The sequence below is a fragment of the Chiloscyllium plagiosum genome, unplaced genomic scaffold (genome assembly GCF_037043375.1).
Source record: "Chiloscyllium plagiosum isolate Xiang-an unplaced genomic scaffold, Cpla_swu_hap1 HiC_scaffold_15, whole genome shotgun sequence".
NCBI classification, from domain to species: domain Eukaryota; kingdom Metazoa; phylum Chordata; class Chondrichthyes; order Orectolobiformes; family Hemiscylliidae; genus Chiloscyllium; species Chiloscyllium plagiosum.
The window spans coordinates 68,868,581-68,893,293 of NW_028270153.1; the positions used below are offsets into that span (position 1 = coordinate 68,868,581).

The following is a 24,713-nucleotide window of genomic DNA, read 5'->3' on the forward strand; positions in this document are numbered from 1 at the left end:
TCAGCATGTGTGGGTGTCTTGTAGAAACTGATCTTTTTTGACCTGTGATAATTGTTCCTTTAGACATGAGTTGTATGAATCTAAGACAATATTTTTAAAACTTATCAATGTTAGAATGTGAACTGTTGGATTACTGTGTGATGACTTGGGTATTTGTGGGTGGAAGCACCATTAGATATGGTCTGATTACTCATCTTAATGGGCAGCACAAAGGGCTTTCTGTTGATGAACGAAAGCAAAATCCTATTAGTTCAGAATGTGCTTTAAACATTGTAGGTTTAGCAAATCTGTTTATTCAAAATTGTCCTGGGGGATTGAAATGAATCTTTTGGAAACTGCTGTAAACCATCCAGAAGAACGGGGCTTTAAAAGAGTTGCTTGTTTCATTTTATTCAAACATGTTTAGCTTATGAAAATATTGGACATGGTACATTGCAGTAGTAGGTGGAGGTTGGAAGAAGTTCATATTACAAAAGGTACAGCCTGACAGCCCCAGTATTAGATACTGACAAGGTGAGAAATTCAGCTGTTGCATCCTTTGTGATTAAATCAATGACTTAAGATTGCAAATTGATTGTTTAGATAAGGTACTGGTGAACTCACTGGTTATGTAGCATCACATCAGTATTTGTTACTTCTTTGGGAGTGATGAAAATTGGTAGTTTGCACAGTAAGTTTAAATTTAATTTTGCTGGTAGGTGTGAAAGAGACCCAGTCAAATACAGTGCAGTTTTACTGGTGAGCCAGTGACTGGTTCTGTTGCCTAAATAGTTTGTAAATGCTTGATTCCAGTATTTTATAACTTTGCTTTATTGGTATCACAGGTTGGACAAGTTTTTGTTCTGCTTCCCAGTTACCCCAGAAGGGAATAATCAGCTGCCTCCTTGAACCACTGTAATTCAGTTGTTTTTGTGCAAGCTTCTTGGCTGATCCCAGGGTCTCGTTCAGGTAGAGGTCCCACCATGTAAGTTTTTTGAATAATTTAGTTTGCAAAGTCTAGGAAGTCAGATTGTCAGCTGGTTTGCTAATTTCCTTCAGGCAAGTCTGATCTAGGTTGTATATAAATCTATACAACCCCAATATAGTTCACCATTCACTGGCTTCTGCAGTGGCATAGCAAGAAACTCTATTGCACCATAAATTTTATGTGGGCCCATTGCTGCCATCTTCCTGGCCCTGAAAATTACTTGTAAAATTTAAATTTTGTACTTCTTTCCAAAAGATGGATTGAACTTATTTGTAATGATTTGATTTGAAATCATCATCTTTTTGATTTTGCATCCCTTTTTACTCACCTGAACAAGGACCACTGAAAGGATGTAAACTGACCTTTTTTTTTCCCTTTCGTGTATATCTAGGACACGGGGGTTGGTAAATCCAGCATTGTTTGGAGGTTTGTGGAAGACAGTTTTGACCCAAACATCAATCCTACAATAGGGTGAGTAGAACAAAGATTTTATTTAAGGTATACATTTGAAAATGTTAACTGTCCTACTTGAGTGTTTAATTTGTTTTCTGGTCTGTATTCAGGGCATCCTTTATGACAAAGACAGTACAGTATCAAAGTGAGTTGCACAAGTTTCTGATCTGGGACACAGCTGGTCAGGAGAGGGTAAGTGGATAAAATGCAGCTTGATTCCTGGAAGTATGTGTGCAAGAGACACATTTTGAGGGAATTAATTGTAACTATTTTCCTTAACTCGGGAACATTGGGGCAAAGTTTTGAGTCCAATGAATGAGCATTCATTTATCCCTCGATTGTTTGCGTAAATTACAGCAGGATTAGGGATTTTTGAAAATAGCTTTAAGTTTCTTACATTTCAGTGACTGCACTTCAAAAGTAGTTAATTGGCTATAAAAAGCTTTGCGATGTCATGAGTTGATGAAAGGTAGGATGTAGCTACAAATCTGGCTATCTTTCATTTTAAACTGAAGAAAGCATATGAAATAGTAAGCACAAATGAAATGTAAGCATTTAATGCTCCCTACTCCCCCACACTTGATGCTTGGCAATTGTTATGTTCTTTTTGTCTGAGATTCTTACACACTTGAAGGTGCAACACCACCTTCTGTTAACAAGCAAAATTTATTAAGCACATTACAATGCAATCTTTGAGAAACCCTGAACACTCTTCACCATGCTTGTGAAGCATGTCCAGGGAAGTTCTCTGAACAAAGGAAACGGACCTTCCTTTATACAAAATCTTTACATCAGTGAGTAATGCCCACAAGACAACCCTCAGGCATCCCCCACAGTCACATGCCATTCAAGGCACAATGCAGTGACCACATCATCTCCAGAAGCAATGTAATGCAAATCATCCCTTAATGGCCAGGTCTGGTGTGAATCGTATTTTTTTGTAACTGTAGGGTACGGTCAGAATTTCAACTGCAGTGTTCCAACTGACGTCTGAATAGGTGGTGATAATGCAAATGGCCCTGAATGGCAGGGGATGACAGTGGGAATTCACTTACATTCTATCTGTAGAACAGAGACATCCCATCCTAGCCTTGGGATATCCAGGTTCTTGCAGGTCAACAGAGCATTTGAACTCTTTAATATCTTTCAATGTCGATAGTGTGGTTCTAGAAAAGCACAGCAGATCAGGCAGCGTTCGAGGAGCAGGAGAATCCATGTTTTGGGCATAAGCCCTTTATCAGGAATGCGGCTTGTGGATCAGGGCTGAAAGATAAATGGGAGGGGTGTGGGGTTGGGGGGAGGTAGTTGGGAAAGTGATAGGTGGATGAAGGTGAGGGAGAAGGTGATAGGTCAGAGGGGGCAGTGATGGATGGGTCTGGAGGGCGGTGCCAAGTTGGAGGCTTGTGACTGGGAGAATGTGGTGGGGGGAGAAGGGGAAACGAGGAAGCTGTCGAAATCCACGTTTATCCTGTGCGGTTGCAGGGTCCCATGGCGGAATGAGACATTCCTCCTCCAGGCGTCTGGTGGTAACGGTTTGACGGTGGAGGCGGCTCAGGACCTGTATGTCATGATTGAGGGGGAGTTGAAGCATTCAGCCACGGGGCAGTGGGATTGGTGGGTGCAGATGTCCCAGAGATCTTCTCTGAAATGATCCGCAAGAAGGAGTCTTCTCTCCCCAAGGCGTACCTCTACATCGGGGAGACAATATGCCTTCTTGCGGATCGTCTGAGAACATCTCTGGGACACTCACACTCACTAATCCCACTGTCCCGTAGTTGAACACTTCAACTCCCCCTCCCACTCTGTCAAGGACATGCAGGTCCTGGACCGCCTCCACCACCCAACCGTTAGCACGTGACACCTGGAGGAGGATCACCTCATAATCCGCCTTGGGACTCTGCAACCACATGGGTTAAATGTGGATTTCAACAGCTCCTCCTTTTCCGCACACACACACACCCTTAGTATCCCAGTCCCAAGCCTCCAAGTCAGCACTGCCCTCCAGACCCATCCATCACTGCCCCTCCCTGACCTATCACCTTCTCCCTCACCTTCATCTACCTATCGTTTTCCCAGACACTTGCCCCACCACCCCCCTACCATTTATTTCTCGGGCTCAACCCACAAGCCTCGTTCCTGATGAAGCGCTTATGCCCAAAATGTCAATTCTTCTGCTCCTCGGATGCTGCCTGACCTGCTGTGCTTTTCCAGCACTACACTCGACTCTGATATCTAGCATCTGCAGTCCTCACTTTCTCCTAATATCTCTCAATGTCCAATAAATGGTGGCCCAGCCACCAAAACAAATGTCCTGTGAAAGAGTTTTGTTTTAAATCCACTACTAGATATCTCACAGATTGGGGGAAAGTGAGGAGACCAGATCTGGGTGCCTGCATACATGTAGAGAAAAGTTGCTATAATGTCTGATATCGCTGAAGGACCGTAATGGATGAAAAGTTGATGATTTTTATTGGGTGCAGAAATAACAATGCATAAGAAAAGGCTCCTGTAATTGCTAATTAGAAGATTTTGTTTCCTGACTATGATTAGTTGAGAACTGCCTCAGAGACCAAAGTGCATTCTGGTCACACAATAAAATGTGTATGGGCAGAGGCAGTAACAAGAGCACTTGACTTAGACTGGCTTGACATTGGTTGCCTTGTTGGTTCGTTGATGTAAGATAAGTGAGGGAGACTACAAGGTGAGTGATGGGAAAGAGAGAGAGAGGACGTTGCAAAGAAGATGATCAGTAGTTTTAACCTGACCATTGCAGGAATACTCAGCTAACTAATAGCCAAGAAAACTAGTAATCACTGCCATAATCAAATCATTGTAAATGAACATGAAATCTGCACCTTAAGCTGCCTGTATTCAGGAACTGCTGTATGTGCAGAAAATTTAGTGAATTCTGTTGTAATGAATGCTGTTAATTGCTAAACTTAAATCTGAGATTGTGACCTGAGGTGCACTGACTTTACCTATATCTGTGGTTAAAATCTTCCACCTTTTGGGCTTTCGAAATGCATTAGTTGTAACCTTGAGTTGGAAAGTGTTTTTTGTGTGATAGCTTTTTAATGTGTAGAGTTGTCAGTTATTTGGGGAAAATACTTGGTACATACGTGTACACTGATGTTCAGGAAATTAATGCTTTCCTTGTGTGTTGTCATTTTAAATTTAAAGGAAGATTGAAAATTATTGTTGAATTCTACTTCTGAGAGTTCGGATACCACATGTCACATATATGGAAGAACCCATTCAAATGGTCTATTTGGTATTGGGCATCTTCAAGGCAAATTCCTCCTCCCCCTTGTTACAACTCTGCTGGGAGCAATGCAATGAAGGACAAACCCTATTACTAATGCTAATTACACCACTGATGTAAATATGTTGATTGAGTTAGCAACAAAAAAGACTTCTCCAACAGGTGGCTTCTTAATGATGTAAAATTAATTCCTTTATTGTGAATAAAATTTTATTTTTAAAGCAAGTGGCAAACTCCAGTTAATTCCAGATCATTGCTCGATGCTAAAATTATATTCACTTAATCCCACAAAAGGATGCACTCTCGCAACACAAAAATGACATCCTTGTCAGGGTGTTCATTTTCAAAGAAAGAAGAAAAACAGATCCTATGGGCCAGGGTCAGGAAACAATGGTTGAAATTTGCTGAATTTCCTGTCAATGACGCTAAACAGCTGCAGATTGATGGAAGATGTCCAGGTCTGATACTAATGAACTTGAATTTGAGCTGGAGGCATGAAATGGTGCATCTGAGAGCCAGAGTGAAGCGGGCTGGAGGCATGGAGCGGAGCCTGGACAGTCGTCGGACTAGAGTCTGGTGCGGGTTGTCAGTGGCATGCAAAGCTGGTCAGACCGTTTGGAAGCCCCTGTGTTGATCTACTGCAATGTAATGGTCTATAATCTGTTTATCTGGCTGTAATGTTTATCCTTTTAATGATGTCTTATTTCTAACTTTATACTGTAAGGAAGAAAAAAAACTTGTATTACATTTCTCTCCCAAGATCTGCACCAAGGTACTTTTTACCTAAGATGGTGCCATGACAGGCAACATTATAAACTTTTCACTGTACTCCTGTATTTCTGTACTGGAGTATGTATGATAAAACCTAATTCTAATAAATTTTTGCTGAATTGTGAAACAACTGCAGAAAGGACACTGAGGAAAAATAAGCTCAAATGTGGTGTCCAGTTCTGATCCCAACCAACTTAAATTTGAATCTAAAAAATTGATTTCAGTTCCTTATTTCAAGTTTTAGTAGGAAGACAGAAATATTAGTATTTGGAAACTCTGTAAAGTTCCCAGAAACATTGGGGGAGAGAGGTAGTCATGCAGCTCATTGGGTGCCTTTAAAGACTGACTTCTGGATCTTTAGAACTGAACTCTGTATGGCGTGGGTAGCTGCCCCCCCGCCACTGAATTTTCTCAAAGCCAGATTTTTCATTAATTAAGACAGTAAACCCAATCTCTTGTGTCCTTTTAAAATCTTTGATTTGCAATTTCTCAAGTCCTTCTTTTTCCCTGTAAAAACGAGGTAGCTGACAACACAAATTAATTTTAAAAAAAGTTCCAACAGTGTCTTTGGATTGAACATTAACACTATTTTTCTGTTCTTACATGCTGCCAAACTTGCTGTGTCTCTTGAGCATTTTATTTAAGTCCAACAGGTCAGGCAGCTTCCGAGGAGCAGGAGAATAGACGTTTCGAGCATCAGCCCTTCATCGAGAACGGGCTTATGCCCGAACCGTTGACTCTCCTGCTCCTCAGATACTGTCTGACCGGCTGTGCTTTTCCGGCACCACACTTTTTGACTGAGATCTCCAGCATCTGCAATCCTTTGTTTCTCCTTGAGCATTTTATTGTTAAACTGTTGACTTCAGTTTCTAAGAAATCCCATGGTAAAACACTTCTCAGTCAGGAGAATTTCTAAATAATCCAACATCTTCCATTATTTCCCAGGTCGTTGTCATGTACAAATATTCCCCAAGCACCCTGAACCTGGTTTTCCTGAACACTAACTTCCTTGACTGCAGCAGTTATTTGATACTTCCATGAACTTTAGCTTGATAGCAGCTTTCTGCTTAATTTTGATTTGTTGGAGAACCTATGTTTGTCCATCATTCTCCATGCCACATTCACTTTGCTCTGTAAGCATCCAGAGGGAAAACCTGTAATCCAAAAGAACCAAACTTAATGAATGATCTCCAAACAAGGACATTGTAAACTGAATTTTTTATTTCTGTAATCTTAATATAAGTCAGAACCAATGCAAATTATACATGAATGAATAGTCAAGAAAGATGCTTCAATTTTTTTTAAAAAATGCATTTCACTTCTATTGGTCAATACAACAAAAAGATACCTGGACGAATATGGCACGATGTACCTACACTGATCAACAGCATGCAGTCCTTTATTCCCAAAGGTAAGTTAGGATTTCAGTTTAACAACACCTTTTGCCTTTGAAGAAGGGTCACTGAACTCCTGTTTCCTTTTGGGTTTTTTTTCCCTCCTGTTTTTTCCTTCTGCTTTTTCCTTCTCCCGGCCTCCAAACTCAGTGCAGGCCAGTCTCATGTGGTCCTACCATGACTAAGCACTGAAGACTGTCATGCTTGAACTTTCAGCTTTATTTTGTTTCTACTTAAACCTAAGAAGGTCTGCAATGTCTAACTTTTAACCTTGTTTTGTATGTTTTATGCTATACTACAATTACTGCAATGTTTAATGTTGTTTTTTTGTTTCTGCCTTGTCCTTAAGATTCTGTACCTAGATCCTTGTATGGTGACATTTATACATTTTTACTGTGATCTGTACTTTTGTACTTGTGTGATTTGGATTTTTTCATACAATGTTGACTCTGCTTCCTCTTGACAGATGCTGCTAGACTGGCTGAGTTTGTCCAACAATTTGCTTTTGTTTAACAGCTTTTTGCCTTTTTGTTTCTTCAGTACAAATTTCATCATCAACACATGCCTCCCTCGTGCCCACTCTTCAGGTCCAGTTCTTTAGTATCTCCAAGCTATTTTCTTAGCTTTCCAGGGGTTTTCAACATTTTTAACCTGTATTGTTCTCTGTCAAGTAGAAAAACGACCTTTTTCTGCAGTATTGATCAACTTAGAAATGAGTGTGTGGTGCTGGAAAAGCACAGCAGGTCAGGCAGCATCTGAGGAGCCAGAGAATCAACATTTTGGGCATAAGCCCTTTATCAGGAATGCCCAAAACGTTGATGCTGCCTCCCCTACTGTGCTTTTCCAGCATACACACTCAACTCTGATCTCCAGCATCTGCAGTTCTCACTTTCTCCTAGTCAACTTAGCCAAGTATATGGGAGGCAATGGCATTATTGCTAGGCTGTTAATCCAGAGAGCCAGGTAATGTTTCTGGGTTCGCACCCTCCCATGGCAGGTGGTGGAATTTGAAATAATAACAATCTGGAATTAAAGGTCTTAATGATGATCATGAAATCATGGTTGATTGTTGGAAAAATTCACCTGGTTCACCAAAATTCTTCAGGGAAGGAAGTCTGCTATCCTTAATCTGCTCTGGCCTACATATGACTCCAGACCACAGCAATGTGGTTGACTCTTAACTGCCTCTGGATAATTAGGAATGGGCCGTGCCCACATCTTGTGCATTAATAATAAAAAATGCAAAAGAATGGTTTTTGCTGCCAAAAATTGGCTCATTATATATACATGATCAATGTCTCAATATATTGTGAATTTTACTTCAGAAGTTGATTATTGCAGGAAGCACCCTTTTGAAGTTTTCTAATGCTGTGTAGCTGCTAATGCTGACCTAGAAATAGAACATAGAAAAAATACAGCGCAGTGCAGGCCCTTTGGCCCTCGATGTTGCGCCGATCCAAGCCCACCTAACCTACACTAGCCCACTATCCTCCATATGCCTATCCAATGCCCGTTTAAATGCCCATAAAGAGGGAGAGTCCACCACTGCTACTGGCAGGGCATTCCATGAACTCACGACTCGCTGAGTAAAGAATCTACCCCTAATATCTGTCCCTATACCTACCACCCCTTAATTTAAAGACATGCCCCCTCGTAATAGCTGACTCCATACGTGGATAAAGGTTCTCATGGTCAACCCTATCTAAACCCCTAATCATCTTGTACACCTCTATCAAGTCACCCCTAAACCTTCTTTTCTCCAATGAACACAGCCCCAAGTGCCTCAGCCTTTCCTCATACGATCTTCCTACCATATCAGGCAACATCCTGGTAAACCTCCTCTGCACCCGTTCCAGTGCCTCCACATCCTTCCTATAGTATGGCGACCAAAACTGCACACAATATTCCAGATGCGGCCGCACCAGAGTTTTTTACAACTGCATCATGACCTCAGGACTCCGGAACTCAATTCCTTTACCAATAAAAGCCAGTACGCCATATGCCTTCCTCACCGCACTATTTACCTGGGTGGCAACTTTCAGAGATCTGTGTACATGGACACCAAGATCCCTCTGCTCATCCACACTACCAAGTATCCGACCATTAGCCCAGTACCCCATCTTTTTGTTATTCTTCCCAAAGTGAATCACCTCACACTTACCTACATTGAACTCCATTTGCCATCTTTCTGCCCAGCTCTGCAGCTTATATATATCCCGCTGTAACCTGACACATCCTTCCTCACTGGAGAAAGTGAGGTCTGCAGATGCTGGAGATCAGAGCTGGAAATGTGTTGCTGGAAAAGCGCAGCAGGTCAGGCAGCATCCAGGGAACAGGAGAATCGACGTTTCGGGCATAAGCCCTTCTTCAGGAATGAGGAAAGTTTGTCCAGCAGGCTAAGATAAAAGGTAGAGAGGAGGGACTTGGGGGAGGGGCGTCGGAAATGTGATAGGTGGAAAGAGGTCAAGGTGAGGGCGATAGGTCAGACTGGGGTGGGGGCGGAGAGGTCAGGAAGAAGATTGCAGGTTAGGAAGGTGGTGCTGAATTTGATGGATTTGACTGAGACAGGGTGGGGGGAGGGGAAATGAGGAAACTGGTGAAATCCGAGTTCATCCCTTGCGGTTGGAGGGTTCCTTCCGGCTAGGAACCCTCCAACCACAAGGGATGAACTCGGATTTCACCAGTTTCCTCATTTCCCCTCCCCCCACCTTGTCTCAGTCAAATCCATCAAATTCAGCACCGCCTTCCTAACCTGAGATCTTCTTCCCGACCTCTCCGCCCCCACCCCAGTCTGACCTATCACCCTCACCTTGACCTCTTTCCACCTATCACATTTCCGACGCCCCTCCCCCAAGTCCCTCCTCCCTACCTTTTATCTTAGCCTGCTGGACAAACTTTCCTCATTCCTGAAGAAGGGCTTATGCCCAAAACGTCGATTCTCCTGTTCCCTGGATGCTGCCTGACCTGCTGCGCTTTTCCAGCAACACACATCCTTCCTCACTGTCAACAATTCCACCGACTTTCGTATCATCCGCAAACTTGCTCACCCAACTTTCTAGCCCCTCCTCCAGGTTATTTATAAAAATGACAAACAGCAATGGTCCCAAAACAGACCCTTGCGGAACACTGCTAGTAACTGCACTTCAGGATGAACCTTTACCATCAACTACTACCCTCTGTCTTCTTCCAGCCAGCCAATTCCTAATCCAAACCTCCAACTCACCCTCAATGCCATATCTCCGTATTTTCTGCAGTAGCCTACCATGGGGAACCTTATCAAACGCCTTACTAAAATCCATATACACCACATCTACCGCTTTACCCTCATCCACCTCCTTAGTCACCTTCTCAAAGAATTCAATAAGGTTCGTGAGGCACGACCTGCCCTTCACAAAACCATGCTGACTATCCTTGATCACATTATTCCTATCCAGATGTTCATAAATCCTATCCCTTACAATTCTCTCTAAGACTTTGCCCACAACAGAAGTGAGACTCACCGGCCTATAGTTACTAGGGTTATCCCTACCCCCTTTCTTGAACAAGGGAACCACATTCGCTATCCTCCAGTCTTCTGGCACTATTCCTGTAGACAACGAGGACATAAAAATCAAGGCCAATGGCTCTGCAATCTCCTCCCTTGCTTCCCAGAGAATCCTAGGATAAATGCCATCAGGCCCAGGGGACTTATCTATTTTCACCCTTTCCAGAATTTCCAACACCTCTTCCCTACATACCTCAAAGCCGTCCATTCTGATTAATTGTGACTCAGTATTCACATCGGCAACAATGTCCTGTTCCTGAGTGAATACTGACGCAAAGTATTCATTCAGTGTCTCCCCAATCTCTTCAGCCTCCACATGCAACTTCCCACTACTATCCTTGACTGGACCTATTCCTACCCTAGTCGTTCTTTTATTCCTGTACCAGTCTTGGATATGTACAGGAACAGAATAATACCATAATAATGGCTTAGTGCTAAATTTCTGTATGTATCCAAATACAACATTTCCGAATACCTTGTGCTTCAGAATGGCTAATAATATTACTGGCATGAGTCAGTTGCTTGCTTCACCAAAATATACTATGGCTAGCTAAGTAGAATGGATGCTGATTTCCGCCCCCCCACTTTGAATGCAGGTAGTGTCTGTGATTAGGAAGGGAAATAGAATATTGTTTATTGCAAGGGGATGAATGTAAAAGTAAGGTTGTTTTGCTGTACTTGTACAGAGCTCCGCTGAGGCCACGTCAACTAATCAATGCAGGATCAGGTTATTTTATGAAGAAAGTTTGAACAAGTTGGGACCGTAGCTACTTGAGTTCAGAAGAATGAGACAATCTTATCAAAGCACAGTAGATCCATTAGGAATTTGACAGGGTGGAGTGAGTCCTTGTCTGAGGAGAGCAGAACTAGGAATGCGGTTTAAGAACAAGTTAAGGTGGAGAATTTATTTTCTCTTGGGCCTTTTTTTTTCCCCTTTTGAATTCACTTTTTCAGATAACAGTGGTGCTGAGTTAGATATATTCCTGACTGACAAAGATAGTCAAAAGTTGTAAGAGGACAGACAAAGTAGAGACCACGATCGATTAGCCATGATCTTATTGAATGGCGGACTAGACTCAATGAGCCAAAGCGCATGCAGTTTTAAATAAGCAGCTGTGTTACGCTGTCGAAGTTCTGGAAGTATTTGGGTCAGGCAGCAGCTTCAGAACAACAGTGTTTCAGGTTGATGACCTTTTTTCAGTTCTGAGCAACTGGGACTACTACTGGGGCAGGTGGGACCTGTACAAGCTGGACTCGTTACACTGTAATGACACTGGGACTGATAACTTTTCAGGGAGACCTGCTAGTGATGCTGAGGTGAGTGTAAATTAGCTGAATATTTAAAGATATTCAATGTTTAAGATGGGCTGACGAAGAAAAAGAGGAATTGCACATAATAAAGGATGTGATCAGTTCTTTAGTAATGGAGGATCTTATTGGAAGAACAATATATGGAATCTGTTAGAGTGAAGCTAAGAACCTGCAAGAGGCCGTAGACATTACTACTTGTTGGCTTATAAATACTGTGATTCCAACTGACGTTAGTGTGGCATGTGGTATTAATCAGCTGCTGAGAGAAACTTGTAGCATCAATGCAGTTATCACAGGTGACTTGAATCAGCATATAGATTAGGTAAATCAATTATGAGACAGGACTGTTTACAACAAGATTGTTAAAAGAGCCTTTAGGGATGAGCGACCGCAATGTTAGAATTGTGTTTTCTGTTTGAAGGGGAGATTGTTCAATCTGAAGCAAGAATGTTAAAATTAAATAAGAAAAATTTGAAGGCATGAGGTGCAAATTAATTGAGGTTTATTTGAGCAAATACATTAGAAAGCATCATTTAGGTAATGGTAGTCTTTTAAAGGGCTATTTTATGATTTACAGCATCTATATATTCTTTCAAGATGAAGGGCTTGTCATATGAGAAGCAGTTGAGGACTCAGTGGAGTTTAGAAGGATGATGGGAGAACGTCATTGAAACTTCAGGACACAGAGTGGTCTGGACAGAGTGGACATGGAGAAGATGTTTCCACTACTAAGAGAGACTAGGATATGAAGGCATGAGACTTCTGAACTGAGATGGGGAATTTCTTCAGTCAGTGAATCTCTGGAATTCATTACCGCAGAGGGTTGTCGAGGCCAAGTCATTTAGTGTATTTAAGACCGAGATAGCTAAGTTCTTGATTAGTAAGTGGATGAAGGGTTACAGGGAGAAGGCAGGAGAATGGGTTTGAGAAATATATCAGCCATAATCAAATTTTGGAGCAGACTCCAAGTGCAAACTGTCTTAATTTTGCTCCTATATCATTTGATCTTAGGATATGCTTGTATAGTATCTTTTTGTCTAACTTGTTTAATATTTTGTCTGTTTCTTTGTCTTTCTTGATGCCAGCTAGCATTTTTTTTTCTTTTAACCTATACTTTGAAGCCTCTCATTTACATGGCATTCAGATTACACAATACAAAGTATTAGTCAACATTTGAAGACTGATAAGGTTGGTTAATAGTGTAGGTCAAGACTCCTCGCCGAACTATCAGAGGTGGAGAAGGTGAAGTTGGCAACCTCTCTTTAGGGTGTAGGATTGCTCGCTGAGCTGTAGGTTTGATATCCAGACGTTTCATTACCTGGCTAGGTAACATCATCAGTGGCGACCTCCAAGTGAAGCGAAGCTGTTGTCTCCTGCTTTCTATTTATATCTTTCTCCTGGATGGAGTTCCTGGGGTTTGTGGTGATGTCATTTCCTGTTGGTTTTCTGAGGGTTTGATAGATGTCATCTAGGTCTATTTATTTGTTTATGGCATTGTGGTTGGAGTCCAGGCCTCTAGGAATTCTGTCATGTCTTTGCTTAGCCTGTCCCAGGATAGATGTGTTGTCCCAGTCGAAATGGTGGCTTTTTTCATCCGTGTGTAGGGCTACGAGGGAGAGAAAACGAACAGGAAATGACATCACCACAAACCCCAGGAACCCCATCCAGGAGAAAGATATAAATAGAAAGCAGGAGACAACAGCTTCGCTTCACTTGGAGGTCGCCACTGATGATGTTTCCTAGCCAGGTAATGAAACGTCTGGATATTAACCTACAGCTCAGCGAGCAAACCTACACCCTAAACCTCAACCTGAGCTACAAACCTTGCACCTCTCTTTAGAATTGATAAGGAAAGGGAAGGGGTCAGTTAGGTTCGTTATTGCAAAGAGGCTTACTCTGGTAGGCATTTGGTGAAATTTCAAGATTTGGTTTTACATAAATTTTTTAGCAATTTGTATATTACGTTCCTTAATTAAGAATTCTAATCATTTTCAAACTGATTAGAAAACTCAGTTAAATGAAGCAGAATGCTGTCAGCCCACAGGACAAAAAAAGCATAAGTTATGAAATTGTATCAAAGGGCAATATAAAAATCAATATAAAAATAAAAGGAAAGAGTTATGTACAAAGGGATATCGTAGGCCCACAGTTTTGAAATAGATAATTTATTAAAACTGTTATTACCTGTAGTAGAATGATCTAATGTAAAGATCTGTGCTTACTGAACTATTCATACAGTTTGTGTCAATGTAGTTAAACTAAACAGTTTCCTGTTTTTAAGCAATTATTACTGGTGTTATGCTCAGCTTGGTTAGATAGAGACAAAAAGAACTGCAGATGCTGGAATCTGAGGTAGACCAGCAGGATGCTGGAAGATCCGGGCAGCACGGTGGCACAGTGACTCACAGCGCCTGAGACCCGGGTTCAAATCCCGCCTCGTGCAACTGTCTGTGTGGAGTTTGCACGTTCTCTCTGTGTCTGCATGGGTTTCCTTCCACAGTCTAAAGATGTGCAGGTTAGGTGAATTGGCCATGCTAAATTGCCTGTAGTTTTAGGTGAAGGGGTAAATGTAGGGGAATGGATCTGGGTGGGTTGCTCTTCGGAGGGTCGGTGTGGACTTGTTGGGTCGAAGGGCCTGTTTCCACACTGTAAGTAATCTAATCTAATCTAACACAGCAAGCCAGGTGATATCAAGAGTTGGAGAAGTCAACATTTTGGGTGTAACCCTTCTTCAGGACCTGAAGAAGGGTTCCACCAGAAACGTTGACTTCTGCACCTCCTGATGCTGCCTGGCTTGCTGTGTTCTTCCAGTCTGCTGCTGTCCAGCTTGTTTAAATGGCTTTATATCCATATCAGGTATGATGCACTGAGGCCAATTATACAATATCCCACAGCTGATTTCTTAACAATTTCAAAAGGGAAACCCAACTAGACTTAATTTAAAAGAAATGATCATGCACCATGAATACTGTGCATCATAAACTGCAAACTGATGAGAAAAAGACAGAGGACAGTTGTTGAAATAATGTAATTCCAAAATTCAACACAATTGGCATAATGTAGATGGGCTTGTTCATACTGCATGCATTCAAGGAAATTTGCAAGATACATTTGGGCATGCTATTCTTTAACATGCCTTTGGTCAGAGCACACATGACATGTGCTTTGCATTGTCTGCTGTTATAGAGTCATAGAGATGAACAGCACGGAAACAGACCCTTCGGTCCAACCAATCCATGCCGACCAGATATCCCAACCCAATCTCGTCCCATCTGCCAGCACCTGGCCCATATCCCTCCAAACCCTTCCTATTCATATACTCATCCAGATGCCTTTTAAAAGTTGCAATTGTACTAGCCTTCACCACTTCCTCTGGCAGCTCATTCCATACACATATCACCCTCTGCATTCAAAAGTTGCCCCTTAGGTCTCTTTTATATCTTTCCCCTCTCCCCTCTCATCCCAAACCTGTGCCCTCAAGTTCTGGACTCCCCCACCCCAGGGAAAAGACTTTGTCTATTTATCTTATCCATACCCCTCATGATTTTATAAACCTCTATTAGGAAGAGCCAGGGCATAAATTTCATGCCAGCATCTTTTCTGTGTATTGGTACCGAGCAGATGTGTGCTGCTCAAATTAATGTAACTGAAGCTTTACAATGAATTACATTGATTTGCTTTGAAATTTCTGTATTTACATTACGCAGGAAAGTTTAAGATAATGTGTATTGACATTGTAACAGGCCCAACTAATCTATGCGACATTTATAGTCCAATCAATCCTCATCTCTTATTTTGGACTCACGTGGACTGTGCAAAGAGGATAGTGGGTTCTTGCTCCTGGTGTGGATAAGGGTACAAACTAAGGACAAATGATTGCACTGACCACAAAACCGTGGAAGAGAAATCTTGCAGTAATAGGAGAAAGCATAGTTAGAAGAATAGTTACTATTCTTTGCAAAGATAGACAGGCCTTAAAGTTGTCTAGCCTACCTGGTGCCAAGGTAATCTCTTCTGGGATGGAGAGTAGTCTGGAGTGAGGGGGACAGGTCCACAAAGTTACTAATGACAGAGGCAGGGCTAGGAAAGAGGTTCTGCTGAGGAATTATGGTTGTATCCTGAGTTGCATTCTTGGCAATTTTTGGCAATGGTGATTTGCCAATGTTAGTGTTCTAAAATTCCACCTAGCATGATGAGGCGGTTTCCAGCTTCTCCTTAGCTGTTACTGTTATCTTGAATCACATGCCATCTAGTCAACTGAGGCAAGAGACTCCTAAATCCATTCTTTAGCAAAATTTTAAGCAATTTGGGCTGAAACCACATTTTCACACGAGATGTACCCTTCTTTCCAATCTTAAAATAGTCCTGGCATTACAATGATATTATAACCTATATATTTAAAAAATCCTTCGATACATTTCCTGACAATCCTATTATAACTGCTGTTTCTTGAAATTTTGGAGAATTTGAATTCTTTAAATCTAATTGACAAGGTTGCAGTTTGGTCAAACAGTTAAGCTCAAAATGGGCCTAAGAAATTAGTCAATTTACCTTAAATATAGGTTGAGAAATGGAACCAGGTATTTAATGTTACATTTATACTGTAGAACAGGTTCAGGGAATGAAGTTATAATGTCATGTTACATTGTGTGTGTGTGTGTGTGTGTGTGTGTGTGTGTGTGTGTGTGTGTGTGTGTGTGTGTGTGTGTGTGTGTGTGTGTGTGTGTGTGTGTGTGTGTGTGTGTGTGTGTGTGTGTGTTAGAATCTGCACCCTTTTTATTGGACAGCAGTTTGTACATATTTGCATCAATATTTAGGCAACAGTGCCTGCTTAGAATCCATGTGTGTCTTCATTTTAAATGCATTTTTTGTATTTTTCATGTTGGAGTTCCTACTTTCCTTATTGTACAGGGCGGATCTGTATGGACCAGTGTGAGCAAAGTGACAATGTAAGTGCGCAGCTAACCATGGAGGAAAACATAGCCTACTCCACCTCCAATAGTTCAGCACTTATCCTGCCATTGGTGTAGGTATATAGATAGTTAGGTATACATCACCCTTTTTGGTATAAAACAATGCAAAACCTCATTTATTTGCTGCTATTTTGTCAAGGTTAAAACTATTCCCAATGGCAATACAGCAATGTAATTTAGACACAGCAGCACATCAAGCATTTTGAGAGAGATTTTCTAATCAACCTATTCAGAGATGTTATCATTGGCTCTGGAGCAGGTGAGATATGAAGCTGGACTTCCTGGCTGAGAGATATGGCACTGCCAATGCACCATAAGCCTATTCTTTTTTTTCTGAGGCGTACACAATTTTAACAGCTTACGTAAGGTAGTCAAGACAAAGTAAATCCCATTAGCTGATGGTGCAAGGAATATAGTTAGGGTTTCAGGCAAGAGATTCAGGGAGGATGTGACGGTAAGATTTTTAAAACATATTTTCTAATCAGCTGGTTCGTGGATGTTATTACACAGTACTGGAGCAGGTGGGACTTGAGCCAAAGCTTCCTGGCTTAGCAGCGGACCTTAAGGAACATCATCAAATATATTTAATCTCTATCTGCAGATAATCAGGTGATAGTTAACTGGATGTGCATTTTATACCTTGACCTACTTTGTTTCAAAAAAGTAGTTGAGAAGACAAATTGTTTAAGTTGTAAAATAAGATGCTGATTTGCTGTCACCTGTTTTTCACCCAGAGATATAAATCAAAATGATAAGATGTGCACTTATATTATACCACATCCAGTCTCTCTATCTCAAAGCAGTCAATCTTATTATGTGGCCAAAGCAGTACTTATTTTTTCTAAGTTGACAGGGTCTCATAAACAATAACAAGAGTAAATTGAGAATGTTAATCTGCTTTTGGTGATGTTGGCTGTAAAAGGAAGTGTGGGGTAATTTGGAATTATATGTTGCATTGACAATAGTGTTATTAGACTCAATTTAAAGTTCAGAATGTCAAAAAGGAGAAGGTTTAGACAACCTTATTCTAGGAAGATGGTGATAGTATCATGAAACAGATTGTTAGCAGCATTGATAGTTCAGAAAACTGTGAAAGATTATAAAAAAGGACAGAATAAACCTTAATTAGATAATGAGACTCATCACTATTAATTTCAGAATGATGATAAGGAAAGCACTGTTGTTTGGAGGGGTCGGCGCAATAGACAAAAACATTCCTGTTACTACTGTATACAAAGAGTTTATTGCTATATTTATCAACAGAAGTGCACAAAGAATTGATACTGTAATCTTAGTGTCTTTCACATTGGACTTAATGCCCTTGAATGTGAGTATCTTGAGTCCATGTGGTTAGTCACGAAGAGAATCACGTTGATGTGACAGCAACTCAGCCAGCCATAGAGCACGAAAAGGTTCACTCATCAAACTTCTGTTATCTGGAAACACTGTCACAATGAGGAGGCCTTTATCAGTGATTGATGGACAGAGTTTACAAATTCCAGTAATGTAGAAATTGTGGAATGGTTTGCTGTGAAGACATGTTAGTCAATATTCAATATCATATTGCAACTTAGATATTAACTTAGGCTCCTTAACTCTTTCTTTGCTGACATTACTAATAGTGATCAGTCTAATTTATCTCGCACAGAGAAGAATCATTATAGTACAACATAGTTCAGAAGTAATATTTTTGTTAAGATTAAATTGAAATTATAGGGAAATGCAAAGGGAAATCTAGAGCCACTCAAGTTTCTTAATTGGGCTAAAAAGCAGTTATCAACTGCCGCCTCTAGCCACAACCAATAGGTTATTTTCAGCAGATTGTTCATTGAAATAAGAATTTGGTTTGTCAAAGCCATCAGCCAACTTCTGAATGTTGGCTTTTCAAACTCCTTGTCTGATTCCTCCTCAGCAAAACTAGTATGTGATAATGCACCTTGTAAATGTAGCATACGTGGTGCCCCTTGCGCCTGGCATGGTTGCTGCTATCCCTCATCCGGTCTGTGTCACTGTTAGGTTTCAAGTTGTAACCTAATCTTTTTGTTACGTGATGCTGCTCTTTGAGCTGGTGTCCAAGGCAGTTGCTAGTGACAGGAGTCATACCTTTCTCCTTGATCTACCACATGGATGAGGTTGATCCTGCTCCTGGGAGCCTGAGCGGGAAAGCTGAAGGGTTTATAGTGCAGGGTATTTGCTCACGATAGGAGAAAGCATTTGGTGAGACAATATGGAGCTTGTGAATGTAGATAGATGGGATTGATCTCTGATCAGGAACATGTATATACATGCAGTGCAGAGGCCACATACCTCTTGACAAGAGTTCCCTTCTCTGCCTGTGACCATGGTGTCTGTCATACACTTTCTGATTCCCACCAGCACTGTCTCTTCCAAGGATATATTGGAACCTCCCTCAGTCAGTTGTCACTTGTTAAGTGCTATCATGACCAGGAATGGAAAGTGCTGATTGTCGATGAATGTATGTTTGTGTGATGCCTCATTTGCTGTGCATATCCCTTGTCTGTGGTGTCCACAGAGGCTCTTTTCTTTAAAAGTTAAAGACTTGACAAAACCTCTGCACAAATTACAGAATTCTGTCCAGGAGAAAGAGATTAATCCAAAGGCTAATTTTGCTCCTTTGCGTGACATACCTGAGTTTGGCTGAACCTTCACTGAACAATGGCAGTCATGTTTGCTTCAAAATAGCTTTTTTGCTGTTCAGTTTGGAGCCTGCTTATGTTTTACACAAGTGGTCAAACTTAATTACATTTAAACTCCTCATATGAATTTTAGTGAGGAATCAATCTTCATGATGGTGACATTAACCTGCTGTTTCTCATTACTGAGGGTGGACCAAATTCAATCAACTAAAGTCACCTTGTTGGTGAAATAATTAGCAGCAACAATAACTTGTATTCATACAGTGTCTCGACTGTAGCCCTCTTTCGACATGCAGTACAAGGTAGTGTACATGGTTTGAAAAGAAGTGCTCTGCTCAACACTTGTCTGTGAACAACATTATGATCTCGTCATTTATCTCATTGCTGTTCATGGAACCTAACTGCAAGTTGCAGTGTTTCCTACATTCCAACAGTGATTACAATTCAAAAATAAGTAGTTGACTATGCTTAGCAAGGATCTGAGCAATTAAACGTAAATGCAAGTTTTCTCTTCCATTACCATGTTGCATTTCCTCAATTCTCCTATTGGTTTAACAGTTTTTCCATTTCTTCCCCAAACAGTTCCGTGCTTTAGCGCCGATGTACTATCGTGGATCAGCTGCTGCAATCATTGTGTATGATATCACAAAAGAGGTAAGAAAACAGTTATTTTCAGGATGGAATTTTTTTTTTCTATTCATTTTCAAGAGATGCAGGCATCTCTGGTGAGACCAGTATTTACTGCCCATCCCCAAGAGGATTGCTTAGAGGACACAAATCGAAGTTACTGAAAAAACTTAGCAGGTCTGGCAGCATCTGTGAAGAGAAATCCGAACTGGTTAGAGGACATTTAGGAGTCAACTACGTTGCTGTAGGTCTGGCACCATATGCAGATGAGCAGGTAAGGATGACCCATTTCTTAGTGAAAAAGGCATTGATGATCAGGATGTCTTCTTCCGAACAATAGTGTCACAACTAGGCCAGCTTGTAATTCAAAATTTATATTGAATTCACATATCATTATCTGCCATAATGGAAGTTAAACCTATACTCCTCGGACATGAGGCTGGGATTAATGGTGATATGACCACTATGAGAATGCAAAAACATTCAAAACACCTGGAATGTTACATTCTGACATCCTCCTTTCTCACCAAGTGAATATTTGTAGATACAACTTTTTTGTCCTTAAGTTTAAACTTGTTAGTTCCTCTGTGCCATTCCTCCAGATTGATCACTCTGTTGCTGTTTGATGGAAGAGGCACGTAATGACAATTTGTTGAGGAATTCATTTTTTTTAAATTCAGCGAAGGGGTCATTTAGTTTATTTTTAGTACGCTTTCTTTGGATAAATTCATTGTTTATAAACCAGGGAAACGATAAATGAAAGAGCTGCTCACTTAGTTTAATGTTGTGGCAGCTCCTACAATATCCACTCCGTTCAGGATAATATCGTTAGACGGTATTATCATATCTTAACTCCTACTTTTTCAACTCCCCTTTTGCTGTCTGAAGCTTTTCTCCTTCACCAGGTACATACATAGTTCCAATCTGTATAATGAAGCTTGTCCATCCTGTAAAAAAGGAATTTCGAGAACAAAATAGTTATTTTTTTAAAGAAAAAGATATACAACTGAAGAAAGGACATTTGCAGTGCATGTGACTGGTTCCAGTGATGCAGTTTAACTTTCATTCAGTATAGATAATGGGCAAGCTTGGGCTTCCAGTGCATTGCTCTCTTCTGTATAAAGGTAAGTCATGGAAACTAGAGCAAGTTTAGCAGTGCTTGTTACTTGAAGTGCAAGCAAGTGATCCTGATGTTGCTTGCCTGTATCTTGTCAGCAGGTGCTGGTGAGCAATCTCTTGTGGACGATTATTCTAACTGTCCAAAAGAAGACAAAGTAGAAATGATTACAATTAGCTAATTGATCATTTACCGTTAATTCTTCTTGAGATGTTGTCTCGGGGTGTATAGGACATGTCAAAAAAAAAAGTTGAAAATCAGTTGCTTTTTTATTGGAACTCACATGAGACATGTTGTATCAATTTAATTTTTTGCACTAATTACTCTGTTCGTACCCTTGCACAGGAGACATTACAAACGTTGAAGAACTGGGTGAAGGAACTGCGACAACATGGACCTCCAAACATAGTTGTAGCAATTGCAGGAAACAAATGTGATCTGACTGATGCCAGGTATATTGCACTGTGCCAGAGTTGGTGTGAACCTTTGACAGTGTGCTTTAATGTTTAATAACTTGTTGCTTTTTAAGAATATTAAGCATTGTGCTTTGATAAAATGCTCTTCACAAGGCAAGTATTTGCCTCTAGTTCGCCAGTCTCATAAGCAAATGAACCAGAACATGGAAGTAAAGGACAAAGAATGGCATTCATTTCAGGCCTGTACTCTCCTACCCACTGACAGGAACAAGACATTCATTTATAATTTGTTGAATGATAATTTTTGGCAGATAGGCAGAAAAAATCGTAAGTGTTAAACTATTTCTGTCTGTCTTTGTGTGGAACTGCTACTGAGCCTAGAATGTGATTTGAATTTTTAAATAAATTGTTCCTGTGTGCCATCTCATGCGTAAATCTAGAAAAGTTTTTTTTTCTTGCATCCTGATCTTTCAGAAGGTACAATAATTATGTGAACTGTGTTGGGAGTTGCTGCAGGATCCTCCGACACTTGGAAAATGGACTATTCCCCACAGCTTAGGGGTTGCAAACTGAAGATGTCTAGATTAGATTAGATTACTTAGATTACTTACAGTGTGGAAACAGGCCCTTCGGCCCAACAAGTCCACACCGACCTGCTGAAGCGCAACCCACCCAGACCCATTCCCCTACATTTACCCCTTCACCTAACACTACGGCCAATTTATCATGGCCAATTCACCTAACCTGCACATCTTTGGACTGTGGGAGGAAACCGGAGCACCCGGAGGAAACCCACGCAGACACTGGGAGAATGTGCAAACTCCACACAGTCACCTGAGGCGGGAATTGAACCCAGGTCTCTGGCGCTGTGAGGCAGAATGCTAACCACTGTGCCACCGTGCCACCCATAATTACCTATAAATTAGTCATGACTGATCGGGTAGAACACTAGAAATCGAGTCCCATTATTCCTAGACTTATCACAAATGTGAAAAGATTTAATCAAGCCCTTCGATGTTTCAATTTACAAAACTGATAAACCCATGTCAAAAGAAAACACTTCCCTGAATTCTAAACGGCCAATTTTGATAAATGGATTGTTTCTTTTCTGCCATTATTTGAAAGTGTGAATTGCAAACTTAACTTGTTCTCTTCAATCTAGATTCTACTTTTTTTTAAAACGTCTCCATACAAATACTGAGAAAGAGACAAAATTTGCATTCTGGGCGAGGAAGAAATGAAAAATTTTAAAGTACAGCCCTGGCATTAGCCCAAATTTACAAGAGTCAATGAGATATTTACCTTTAGTTCCTCTCCAAATCTATCCAACTCTTTGAGGACATGAGATTAGAAACATATCTTAGGCAAGCACGGTGGCTTAATGATTAACACTGTTGCCTCAGTGCCAGGGACCCGGGTTCAATTCCAACCTCGGGTGACTGTTTGTGTGGAGTTTGTACATTCTCCCCGTGTCTGAGGGTTTCCTCCAGGTGCTCCAGTTTCATCCAGACTAAATATAGAGTAATAAGATAGGAGAATGGGTCACTCTTTGGAGGGTTGGTGTGGACTTTTAGGGCCAAATGGCCTGTTTCCACACTGTAGGGATTCTCTGATCACAATTCTCAATGTTTCTTTCATTAACGATTTGCCTTTTTGGTGTCCCTGAAAGTGATTTTGTTTCCTTTTTTAAATCCTTCAAGAATGGAATTTGCAGTGAGATAGCAAGAGAGTAGCTAGCTGCTGAGAATCTCTCTCAATTCACCAATTGAGGGATTATAGAGAGATTTTCCCCCTCAAAGGCTAGATGATTCTCCTGTACTGCCCAAAACAGGCTGTAGGCACTTGCCCATGAACCAATCAAAAGGTTGTTACAATGCTGAGTACTTCTGAACACACAACTGGTACCAGTTGGGAAAAATAATCAACAGTCTGACACTGGACAAAACTGCTGCTGATCTGAGGTGTCTAGTATCCTCCAGCATTGCTTGAATAATGCAAATATCGTGGATACAACATAAAATGAGTTCTGGTAACTCATTTCTTTTTAAGTTGCAATATCTTTCACAGTCACTTAATTTAAAGCTGTATCTTTCCCATTTTATTTTTTATCCAATCAAAAAATAAGTAGTCTTTTAAACAACCTATAAGCAGGATTAAGATTGGATAAGTGCTGTAAGGAAATTCATGTACTGAGAATATCTATCTTGCAGCTTTTATTGGCAGTTATTAATAAAGTAATAGCAAAACTGCTGAACTATGGTGAAAAACAGTTTGTTAATCGATTGTTATTAACTTGCTGCATGTCTGGATGACATATGAACAATCTCTGTTAGTAATATCCTCCAGTTGATCATTTATTCATACTTCCTTCTTTTTGAGGATGTGTCACCGAGTAAGCATTGAATATGTTAGCATTCATACAGATGCTTTGCAATAAGGCTGTTGCTCAGGATGACCACCTTAATTAGACAGATGTTAGACAGATGACATATCCAGCAACACTTTGTGAGCAACCATTTTAATATGAGACCCAGAAATATCTACAATCTAGGTTGCCTTAATAATGATAAGACTGAATCCCTATGTTGGGGGGGTTAAGTAAATAAGGTAGATAGTCGTCTTTTCCCTTCATTTTCAGTTTTGTTAGTTTATTTTTGCTGAAGTAAGGTTAGCCTATAAGCTTCTGAACATTAGCTTACTCTTAATTCTACTTAGTCCTTCAGGCCTGCTCCACCATTCAATGTGGCCTAGTTGTGATCTCCGCTCCACTCTCCTGTCTACATCCCATAATCTTTGACTCTTGTCTATCAAAAATCGAACTCAGCCTTAAATAACTTTAAAGATCCAGCCTCCACTATCTTCAGGGAAGAGAATTTCACCCTGTAACAGCTTCTGAAAGCAAAAGCTTTCTCTTTTCTCAGTTTAAGAATAAGACAGAGAAGTTTAAGACCAGTATCCTGTAAGTTTTAGTGCCTCCCACAAAAGGGAATATTCTCATTGTTTATTTTAGATTGTCCCCACTCAATCTTATTTTATAAATAAAATCACCTTTCATTCTTCTAAACTCTAATAGATATCGACTAACGTTTTTTTTTAACCTTTCTTCATAATATAAGCTCTCAACCAAGGAATGAATCAAGTGAGCCTTTTCAAATAAGGAGGTAAACTACACTCCAGATGTACTCTTAGTAAAACTTCCCTATTTATGTTCTATTTTCCTT

At 40.6% G+C, this 24,713-nt stretch overlaps 1 protein-coding gene across 2 annotated transcripts in view; it reads left to right on the plus strand.

Annotated features, from left to right (window-relative positions):
- The window catches only part of rab22a (RAB22A, member RAS oncogene family), a 64,791-nt gene that overhangs the window by 28,760 nt on the left and 11,318 nt on the right, over positions 1–24,713 (plus strand). The window contains exons 2-5 of one of the 2 annotated variants that reach the window (XM_043710085.2): positions 1,359–1,438; positions 1,531–1,612; positions 19,915–19,986; positions 21,422–21,528. In XM_043710085.2, coding sequence (XP_043566020.1) covers positions 1,359–1,438; positions 1,531–1,612; positions 19,915–19,986; positions 21,422–21,528 — 341 coding nt within the window. Of the gene's footprint in view, positions 1–1,358; positions 1,439–1,530; positions 1,613–16,444; positions 16,652–19,914; positions 19,987–21,421; positions 21,529–24,713 lie in introns of those variants that run through there. The other variant, XM_043710087.2, reaches the window with a different exon arrangement.